The sequence below is a fragment of the Piliocolobus tephrosceles genome, chromosome 21 (assembly GCF_002776525.5).
Source record: "Piliocolobus tephrosceles isolate RC106 chromosome 21, ASM277652v3, whole genome shotgun sequence".
Classification (NCBI taxonomy): Eukaryota; Metazoa; Chordata; class Mammalia; order Primates; family Cercopithecidae; genus Piliocolobus; species Piliocolobus tephrosceles.
Genome location: NC_045454.1, coordinates 9,734,698 through 9,745,687, shown reverse-complemented (window position 1 = coordinate 9,745,687; position 10,990 = coordinate 9,734,698). Strand labels below are relative to the sequence as shown.

At 53.2% G+C, this 10,990-nt stretch overlaps 1 protein-coding gene across 1 annotated transcript; it reads right to left on the bottom strand.

Annotated features, from left to right (window-relative positions):
- Nucleotides 1-1,689: 1,689 nt before the first annotated feature.
- KDELR1 (KDEL endoplasmic reticulum protein retention receptor 1) lies at nt 1,690-10,578 on the bottom strand. The gene is made up of 5 exons (XM_023182385.1): nt 10,276-10,578; nt 9,450-9,550; nt 8,795-8,953; nt 3,636-3,888; nt 1,690-2,450 (listed from the first exon to the last, which is right to left on the bottom strand). Exons 1-5 carry the CDS (start codon nt 10,364-10,366, stop codon nt 2,416-2,418), a joined length of 639 nt encoding a protein of 212 aa, XP_023038153.1. The 5' UTR covers nt 10,367-10,578; the 3' UTR covers nt 1,690-2,415.
- Nucleotides 10,579-10,990: the final 412 nt, after the last annotated feature.

Here is a 10,990-nt window from a genome sequence, read left to right as displayed (position 1 = left end):
GATGGTACACGCCTGTAGTCCCAGCTACTCTGGAGGCTGAGGTAGGAAAATCACTTGAACCAAGGAGGCAGAGGTTGCAGTGAGAGAAGATCATGCCATAGCATTCCAGCCTGGTAGAGTGAGACCACAGCATTCCAGCCTGGGAGAGTGAGAAAAAAAAAAGAAAGAAAAAAAAGAGGCGCCTTGGGGTGAGCAGGCAGCAATACAACCCCTTCCCCAGTCAACCCCAGTGAGTGAGCAGCCCTGCTCCTGTTTTCCATATTGGGCTTCCAGGCACAAATCTAAACAGAAGGTCCCTTGACTTAACAGAAAGAAACAAAAAAAAAAAAAAAACACTGAAAAACCACATAGCGTTGGTTAAACACACAAGCTCTGGCATCACAAAGCCCAGGTGCAAAGCCCACCTTTGCCACTCACCCCTCTGAACCTGTTTCCTCATCCACAAACTGCCCCCTCTGTAGGGATGCCGTGAGGGTTGCAGGAGCTCATCCACGCAACACACGGTGCCTGGCCCATTTCAAGAGCTCAGGAAACGCCAGCTCCCTGCCTCCTCAAGCTTCCAGAGCCGGCCTCCAGGGAAGCCACAGGCAGTTTATACAGTTTAGGAAGGTCTTAGAGGACATCTAGGAAGTTTGACCTAGTCAAGGGTCAAAAATCCAAAAGCTAACAGCCAGGCAGGTAACATAAGTGAAGAAAGTAGGCCAGGTGTGAGGCCAATCTGGAGAGAGACAAGGAAAATATTTCACTTTCCTCTTAACTTCGCAAACAAACAAAAATAACCACCTGGCGTCAGCCCAATAATAAATGTAACAAGCCTGCAGCCAAGTCCTGGGGACTGTGGTAAAAAGAGCTGCGTCCCATCCATTCAGACCCAGCCATCTGTTGCCATCCAGAAATGAGGACCCAGCATTGTTAGACCGATGGTTTTTTTTTTTTTTTTTTTTTTCCGAAGAGAAGCCAGAAATCTAGATTCTAGACTTTAATGTGAAAATCTGGTTTTTAAAGGCTAGCGACCCATTCTTTATTTTTTTAAGAAAACAATGCCTCAACAAAAAATGTCAAGGTAGGGTGGGACGGGGGCTGCCCACATGTGGTCCCTGACATACATGCTCTTTTTTTTTTTTTGAGATAGAGTCTCACTCTGTCACCCAGGCTGGAGTACAGTGGCGCAATCTCAGCTCACTGAAACCTTCGCCTCCTGGGTTCAAGCAATTCTCCTGCCTCAGCCTCCTGAGTAGCTGGGACTACAGGTGTGCACCACCACGCCCAGCTAATTTTTTTCGTATTTTTAGTAGAGACAGGGTTTCGCCATGTTGGCCAGACTGGTGATCCTGACCTCAGGTGATCCACCTGCCTCGGCCTCCCAAAGTGCTGGGATTATAGACATGAGCCACCGCGCCCGGCCAATGCTCCTGAAGGTCCTCTGCAACCCTGAGGGTTTGGAGAACCATCAGACAAGTTCTGTGCCAAGGTAAGAAGACTCTTCAAGATTCTCTCCAAAACTTCTTCCCAGCAGCACCATAAGGAACTGCACAGCTGAGAGTCTTGGGAGACCCAGTTTCTCCTCTTCCTGCTCCTCCCAGGCCTCGTCGCCTGCAGATGGTCAATAAGGCAAAAGCAGAAGCAGAAAGAAGGGCAGGGGCGAGACCCCACACACGCCAGAGACAGAGTGGCAAGGAGCAGCGAAAGAAAGGTTTCATTTTCTTCTGTTTATTTCAAGAGAACAGAGAATCAACCATCAGTTCTGTACAAAAACACGGTGTGAGAGCCATGGGACCCTCAGGCCAGCCCCCTTCCTGCACTTGAGCCCCGGGCCCCCCTAATTTGCCAAAAAACCATAAGAAGACCAAAAAACTCAAACTCTGGGGGAAAAAATTACTATGAAAAAAAATCAGGGGAGACCTTCCTGGACCTCCCTTTCTCCCTATCCCCAACCTAGAAATCGAGGGGGGTTGCGGTTCATGGCCATGGCAGGAGGTGGGGCAGATGGGTGTCGGCAGATTTAGTGTTTGGCAACCAGTGGGCTGGGGGTGGGATCTGGGAGGGAGCCGAGGGGCCTGGGGAAGGGAAAAGATCTTGGACCCTGCCCCAGCCCACAGGACACTCAAAAACACTTTATAAAAATTGGGGCCACAAAGTAGAAGAAAAACGAGTCATCAGAATCAAAAACTAAAGAGTGGAAAGATTTTTTTTTTCTTCTCTAAAAGGCAAAAAACTACAAACAGCCCAAGTCCTGAGCTCCCCAAGACCTGGATCCTCCACTGTCCCCCTGAAACCCGGCAGGAGGCGGGATGGGGAGCGCGAGAGGTGGGTTCTTAAAAAAGTCACCCCTGGATGGGGAGGGAAGTTCTTCATCTTCTGCCGCCTTCCTCTGCCTCCCGCCGCTGCCGAGGAGAGAGATGGAGAGGACCGGGGCTATGCCGGCAAACTCAACTTCTTCCCCTTTAGGACTGTGAGGAGAGAAAACAGGGAGGACATTACCGCTGGGGCCCCTGCAGGGAGGGGACAGTCTCCCACAGCCAGAGCAGGGCAGGCACGCTAGATGGGCAGGTCCACAGGGAGGGAGGTCGCCAGGACTCACAAATACATTCCCGGTTTCTTTCTTTCCTACCCCTTCTCACTACTGGCAATTCTCTTTCTTTTTTTGAGACAGCATCCCACTCTATAGCCCAGGCTGGAATGCAGTGGCATGGTCATAGCTCCCTGCAGCCTTGACCTCCTCAAGCAATTCGCCCACCTCAGCCTCCCAAGGAGCTGGGACCACAGGCATGCACCACCATGCCCAGCTAATTTTTTAATTTTTTATTTGTTGTAGTGACAGGGTCTTGCTATGTTGCTCTGGAACTCCTAGGCCTTTAAGCACTCTCCCAAAGTGTTGGGATTACAGGCATGAGCCACTGTGCCTGGCCAATTCTCTTTCTATGTATTTTTTTTAAGGGTTTTTTTTGTTTTGTTTTTCTGAGACAGGGTCTTACTCTGTCGCCCAGGCAATCACAGCTCACTGCAGGCTTGAACTTCCCAGACTCAGGGGATCCTCCCACCTCAGCCTCCTGAGTAGCTGGAACCACACGTGCATGCCACAACACCCAGCTAATTTTTCTATTTTTTTGTAGAGACAGGGACTCGCCATGTTGCCCAGGCTAGTCTCAAACTCCTGGCTCAAGCCGTCTGCCCGCTGTGGCCTCTCAAAGTGCTGGGTTTACAGGCGTGAACCACCACGCCCGGTCGATTATCTCTCTTTACTTGTTCATTCACCATCTCCTCCACCAGAATAAAAGGGAAATAGAGGTCTTTGTCTTTCCTCCTCCTACTGTATCCCCAGAGCCTAGCACCTGGCTGGGGACACAGAAAGTACTCAATAGGTTCGTTGAATGAATAAATGAACGAGTCTCAGCGGGCTGAGTCCCTGCCCTGCCTGGCCTGCACTCCAAGTGACACGGGGGCTAAGGACAGAGGCTAACGGTCTGAATTCCTAGGAGGATGGTGGGCCTGCAACCCCAGAAACCAGGTGAAGAAACGCTCCCTCCTTTGCATAATACAGGGGTAAGGAGACAGACCCCAGGCCCCAGGCCCCAGGGAGGTCAGGAGCTGCAGAAATAGGAGGTTCCCATCCAGCCGCCCCACATCCCGGCTACCTTTGGTGATATAGAGGTAGAAGAAATCGCAGTAGAGGACTGTCTGGACCAGGCCTGCCACGATGGCGATGAGGTCAAAGAAGCCCTCGAAATGGTAGCGCCAGATCCAGTTGAAGAGATAGAGCGTGCGGTAAACGCCCAGCGCAAACAAGTAGTGGCTGGTGATGGTCTCCGCCTCGCCAGTCTTGCTCACCATGAACAGCTGTGGCAAGATGGCCACCGACTCCAGGTAGATGGAGAAGGTCCAGAGGATCTGCAGAGAGACCAAGGACAGGATGAGGTGGGAGGGGACAGGGCGGGAGAGAAGGCAGAGGACGACATGGCAGTTACAGGTGCTGCAAAGGTGGAGAGAGAAGGTAGTCCAGGCGCTGCCACATGCCACACACAGTTCTGCCTGAGTTACTGGTATCTCTGATTTAATCATCACCACGGCCCAGTGAGGAGATCCTGTGATGAGCACACTTATTCTACAGATGAGGAAACTGACACCAGAGAAGGTAAGATACTCGCCCAAGACCATGTAGCCAGCAAGCAGCAGCGCAATGATTCGAACCAAGGATTTGCAGTCCGTCCTCATGAACACTTTGCAGTCGAGCCTCTCTGAAAGGCAGGCTGGGTTGGAATCTTGCCTTGGAAATTTCCCTTCCTTTTTCTTCTTTTTGAGATGGAGTCTCGCTCTGTCACCCAGGCTAGAGTGCAGTGGAGCGATCTTGGCTCACTGCAACCTCTGCCTCCCGGGTTCAAGCGATTCTCCCGCCTCAGCCTCCTGAGTAGCTGGGATTACACGCGCCTGCCACCACACCCAGCTAATTTTTGTATTTTCAGTAGAGACAGGGTTTCACCATGTTGGCCAGGCTGGTCTCGAACTCCTGACCTCAGGTGGTCTGCCTGCCTCGGCCTCCCAAAGTGCTGGGATTACAGGCATGAGCCACCGCGCCCGGCCCACATGCCATTTCTTGCGGCATATTGCATATGCTGTTCCCGCAGCAGGAAAAGCTCTTCCCCACACTGTCACACATCTGCCTACTCCATATTCTCCCAGCCTCAGCTCATCAGTCACCTCCTGAGAGGGACCCTCCCTGGCTATCCTTCCCCCAGGACTGTCACACCATCTTATCTCCTTCCTGGCCACCTGCACCAGCAATTGAGCTCCGTGAAGGCTGGGATCCTACTTCTTGTTCACCCCGTGGCCCTAGCACCTAGCACAGTTCTTGAATGAGTGAGGAAATGGGAGCAAGCATCTATAAAGGGGTCCCCATGTGCTCAGCACAGGCCACCATTTAGGGAGCAGTGACAACCATCATTCTTGAGCAGGACAGGACATCATGAGACAGGGAAGAGAACATCTGCCAGCCCCCTTTCAGTCCCCAGCTCCCTGAAAGTGCCACCTGGGGTGATGTGTTATCTGCAGACACACTGAAACCTCCCCTCCGAGTGCAAAGCCAGGTGGCAGGTGTGGCTCCTCGGCTGTCTTGGTTTGTGAGAGGAAGGTGGGGAGCACCAGGACCTGTTCATAACAACTCCTGCTTTTCTAGCATTTACGACATCCAAGGCACTGCTCCTTAGGGTATTCACTGGCCTGAGCCTTAACCCCATGAGGTAGGTACTGTTGTCATTCCCATTGTACAGATGAGGAAACTGAGGCCCAAGGGATAAGAAACATGTCCAGATTCCCACTGAGGCAGGTAGAGTCCAGGACCTGCTCCCAGAATCCTCCAGAATCCTCCAGGGAGGCTCTCTTCATGCCAGGTTAGTTGATGCTGCTGGGACGCGAAACCATTAAATTCATGCCCATTCAACTCTTACCCCTAGGGTTGCCCTTAGGGAATAGAGTCATAGCTTAGACAGAGATAGAAGGTCTGTTGCATTTTTTTTTTTTTTTTTCCTGAGGCCGAGTTTCCCTCTTGTCACCCAGGCCGGAGTGCAGTGGCGCAATCTTGGCTCACTGCAAACCTCCGCTTCGCGGGTTCAAGTGATTCTCCTGCCTTAACCTCCCAAGTGCCTGGAATTACAGGCACTCACCACCACGCCCAGCTAATTTTTGTATTTTTTTAGTAGAGACAGGGTTTCACCACATTGGCCAAGCTGGTCTTGAACTCCTCACCTCAAGTGATCCACCCATCTCAGCCTCCCAAAGTGCTGGGATTATAGGCGTGAGCCACTGCACCCAGCCGTATTGCATTTTTATCTATTCCATGATGTCGAATTATTTATTTATTTATTTATTTATTTATTTATTTATTTGTTGTTTTTTTGAGATGGTGTCTTGCTCTGTCACCCAGGCTGGAATGCAGTGGTGCGATCTCAGCTCACTGCAACCTCTGCTGGCCAGGTTCAAGTGATTCTCCTGCCTCTGCTTCCTGAGTAGCTGGGATTATAGGTGCGTGCCACCACGCCCGGCTAATTTTTGTATTTTTAGTAGAGATGGGGTTTCAGCATCTTGGCCAGGCTGGTCTTAACTCCTGACCTTGTGATCCATGATCCACCTGTCTCAGCCTCCCAAAGTGCTGGGATTACAGGCATGAGCCGCCGCGCCCAGCCTGTCTGAATTTTTAAAGAATATTTTCCTTAGGACAGGCATGGCAGCTCACACCTGTAATCCCAGCACTTTGGAAGACTGAGGCAGACGGATCACTTGAGGCCAGGAGTTCAAGACCACCCTGGTCAACATGGCAAAACCATCTCTCCTAAAAATACAAAAAAATTTCACCTGGGCATGGTGGCCGCTGCCTGTAATCCCAGCTACTCGGGATGCTGAGGCATGAGACTCTCTTGAACCCGGGAAGCAGAGGTTGCAGTGAGCTAAGATCATGCCACCACACTCCAGTCTGGGCGACACAGCAAGGCTCAAAAAAAAAAAGAGGCCTGGGTTCTGGTCTGGCCTCTTCCACCTTTAGCAAGCCGCACTACCTCCCTCAGCCTCAGTCAGTCTCCCCATCCTCAAAATGGGTCTAGTAATCCCTAGTCAACAGGACAGTTATGAGCTAAGTCAAGGGCTTGGATAAGTGATCCAAGCAAGGTGATAACAATATATTTGCAAAGTCCAGGGCCTGGAGCCAAGTCCAGGATTCCCGCCACAGCATGATGCAGCCTCCCTCTGATATCTCTGACCCATGGGCCAAAGTTACCCTCTGTTGGATTTGTCTGGCCTGTACAGTGCTTTTAGAGCTGTATTTTGAAGGCCAGGCACAGTGGCTCATGCCTGTAGTCCTAGCACTTCGGGAAGCCGGGATGGGAGGATTGCTTAAGACCAGGAGTTTGAGATCAGCCTGGTCAACATGGCGAAACCCCATCTCTACTAAAAACACAAAAATTAGCCAAGCGTGGTGGCAAGTGTCTGGAATCCCAGCTACTCAGGAGGCTGAGGCAGGAGAAACACTTGACCCGGGAGGCAGGGGTTGCACTGAGCCAAGATCACGCCACTGCACTCCAGCCGGGGCGACAGAGCGAGACTTTGTCTCAAAAAAAAAAAAAAAAAGAAAGAAAGAAAGTTTGAATCTGTGGTTAAAATTTTAAAATGCGACATCTTGCCTGAAAACTCCTGAATTATGGCTTCTGTTGAAAAGATCAGCACATCTGGCCACCCAGGCCTATCTTCCTATAAGGCAGGAGTGGGCATAGGTAAGAAAAGGTTGCCCTGAATTTATTATTCCTGCCAGGTCCCAGGAGGCAAGAGATCGCAAACTTAGCATTGGTTCTCCCAAAATTCCTCTCAGGAGTTCGTACAGGTTCCAGCAAAAACACCATGGAATAAAAAATCATAACAGCAAACATTTAAAAGTATGAGAAATGGGACTAAACATTTCAGTCACTGCACACTGACACGGCACTTCCTACCTCATCCCAGACACTGTGCTTTATTCATACCAACCTCTCATTTGAACCATATGACACAGGAACTGATTATTTCCATTTTACAGATGAGGAAACTGAGGCACGGGGTATTTATGTGATTTGCCCAGAATCCCATAGCTGCTACGTGGTAGAGGCAGGATTCAAATCTTTACACTCTGATTCTAGAGTCTTTATGTGTTTTGACACCAGGCAATGCTGCAAAATCTCAGTAAATTCTCACAATGACCTGATCACAACTTTACAAATGTGGAAACCGAGTTACAGAGAGGTCAAGTCACATGCCCAGGATCATGCTAATAGAAACTAGCAGATTTGGGGCCAGGCGTGGTGGCTCATGCCTGAGGTCAGGAGTTCGAGACCAGCCTGGCCAATATGTTGAAACCCTGTCTACTAAAAATACAAAAATTATCCTGGTATGGTAGTGGGCAAATCTGCAATCTCAGCTACTCGGGAGGCTGAGGCAGGACAATCACTTGAACCTGGAAGATGGAGGTTGCAGTGACCCAGAATCATGCCACTGTCTCCAGTCTGGGCAATCGAGCAAGACTCTGTTTCAGGAAAAAAAAAAAAAAAAAAGAAAGAAAAGAAAAAGAAAGAAAGAGAAAGAAGGAAGGAAGGAAAGAGAGAGACAGAGAGAGAGAGACAGACAGAGAGAGGAGAGAGAGAGAGACAGAAAAGAAAGAAAGAAAGAAACAAACAAACAAACTAGCAGATTTGGAATTCAAATTCAAGAAGGCTGGGCCAGGCACGGTGGCTCACACCTGTAATCCCAGCACTTTGGGAGGCCAAGACTGGCAGATTATTTGAGCCCAGGAGTTCGAGACCAGCCTGGTCAACATGCGAAACCCTGTCTCGACTAAAAATACAAAATTTAGCAGAGCATGGTGATGTGCACCTGTCTTCCCAACTACTCGGGAGGCTGAGGCAGGATAATTGCTTGAACCTGGGAGGCGGGGGTTGCAGTGAGCCGAGATCGAGCCACTGCACTTCAGCCTGGGCAACAGAGTGAGACTGTGTCTCCAAAAAAAAAAGAATCCCTAAGCCTCAGTTTCCTCATCTGTAAAATGGGGCTGCTGAGAAAGGTAAGTAGGTGAAATGCTTAGGGTAGCGACTGACACATAGTTGAATCTTGCTGCTGTTGTGTGAATCTCCTCTGACCCCAGAGCCCATGCACTGAACTTATGCGTCCTAAAATAAGGCAGTTTGGGCATACCCTGCAGAAGGAAGCCTGTGAGAGGGTCTCCTGTCACCGCTACTCTGCCACAACCATCCCCCCAAATAAAGAGTCACAGCAAGGCGCCTACCTCCAGAGGGGTGAAGTCATGATTGACCAGGAATGCCAGAATGGCTGTGGGAACGACCAGGAACTCCACTCTGAATGTGTCATGGTTCCCATCGTAAGTGGCTTTGAACTTGCTATAAATCAACCAGACCGTGGTGAAGGAGCAGGCTATGTAGACCACCTGAGGAGGAGGATGATGAGAAGGGGCCTCAACTCACAGGCCAGGGTCTGTGCCCCAGCAGACTCAGACCCAGGAGTCCAGAACCCTCCCTCAGACCCAGGAGTCCAGGCCCCCAGCCCCTCCTCCCTCAGACCCAGGAGTGCAGGCCCCCAGCCCCTCCTCCCTCAGACCCAGGAGTCCAGGCCCCCAGCCCCTCCTCCCTCAGACCCAGGAGTGCAGGCCCCCAGCCCCTCCTCCCTCGGACCCAAGACTGGGCCCCCAGCCCCTCCTCCCTCAGACCCAGGAGTCCAGGCCCAGCCCCTCCTCCCTCAGACCCAGGAGTGCAGGCCCCCGGCCCCTCCTCCCTCAGACCCAGGAGTCCAGGCCCCCGGCCCCTCCTCCCTCAGACGCAGGAGTCCAGGCCCCCGGCCCCTCCTCCCTCAGACGCAGGAGTCTGGGACCCACACCCGGATCCTCTGCTTCAGTGGGGGCCAGAGGGGTGGGGTGGAGCCTCTACCTTCATACACGTGTTGTAGAGTGAGATGTAGTTGGTGAAGAGGTCCAGATATCGGGCAGTGAACACCACAGCAAACAGGACCTGGCTCTTCCCTGAAATTCCTGTGGTCCGGAGACAGACAGAGAGAGAGAGGTAAAGAGAGAGAGGGAGAGAGAGCGAGCAAGAGGGAGAGGAGGCTGGGGGTGGGCTGCATGGGCAATAAACTAAGGCACGGCGCCCGGGACCAGCCTGGAGGCAGCTCTGGAGTGCAGCTGTCCCCGGAGGCCTCCCCAGCCCGCCCCGCCTCATCAGGGCCCTTTCCCACGGCCCACAGCCAGGGGGCAGCCCAGGCCCCCGAAGCTACTCCAGCCCGAGGCTCCGTCCCAGACTAGGCCTCATGGCCACCCCTGACCCCCTCAGGGCCCTCCTGCAGTCCGGACCTGAGGTGGGGCCTAGGGAGGACCTCCCCTGACCTCAGGCCCCCGATCTGGTCACCTTCCTCCCGTTCCCTTCCTGGCCGCCACGGTCCACGTCACCAACTCACAGCCACCTCCCCGCCTGCCGTGGTTCCCTGTTCCCGGTCCGTGAACCCTCGGGCTGCCCAGACTGGGGCTAGGGGTGGCTGAATTGGGGGCCTAAAGCCATTCACATCAAACTGTATGCACCCCCGCCAGTCTGGGGAAAGGAGCTGATCCCCTGGAGACCCAGAACCTAGAAGAGAGATCCCCAGCGAGCAGTGGGGGTGGAACCTGTGCCCCTAGTGCCCCCAAACCCTGCCTGAGTCCTGGGACGCCCCCAACCCCCGCCCTCAGTCTCTCTCCTTCGTCAGCCCTGGTGGGCCTCTCACCGGCACACGAGCGGGACTTCCAGATTTTGAGCAGTAGCAAGATGATGGCGAGGAGGTGGGAGAGGTCTCCCAGGAATCGGAAGAGATTCATGGCTGGGGGGCCCTGGCAGGGCTGAGTGGGAGGGAGGCAGGCTGGCGGGGGGCTGCCCCCCGAGGCTGCTGGTCTGAACGGGAGGCTGGGCTGGGGGGAAGGGAGAGGGACCCTAGGTGCGCTCCGCTCCGGGGAGGGGACTCTGGGAGGGGGAGCAAAGGCCGGAGCTGGCGGCGGAGCTGGAGCCGGGAAGAGGGAGGAGAGCGGGTGGGGGAGGAGTCCGGGCCGGGAGGCTCCGCCTCCGAGGGCGGGGCCCGGATCCCCGGCGCCCTCTATCGCCCACCTCCTGCTTTGCCGTGGCGGCGCTAAATGCACCCCCAAAGCTGCCCCTTAGGAACTTGGGAGGGTCGCAGGGTTCGGAAAGTGCCAAATCCGGCACCGGCTTGCGCAGGCAGTCTGTGTCTCTGGAAAGGACGCAGTCCAGTACACCACCCTCAGCCCTTGCAGGGATGTAGAGGCTGCCCTCTGAGCTTTAAAAATCCTGCAGGAACCCAGAGGCTCAGCTGCCAGCTTCTGCCCCTTTCAGGCACTCTAGCTCCAATCCCCCAGAAGACAAGAAAGATACCCCACCCACTTCCTCCCCTAGACCTAGGCTCAAGGCCCCCAGCCCCTCCTCCCTCAGAC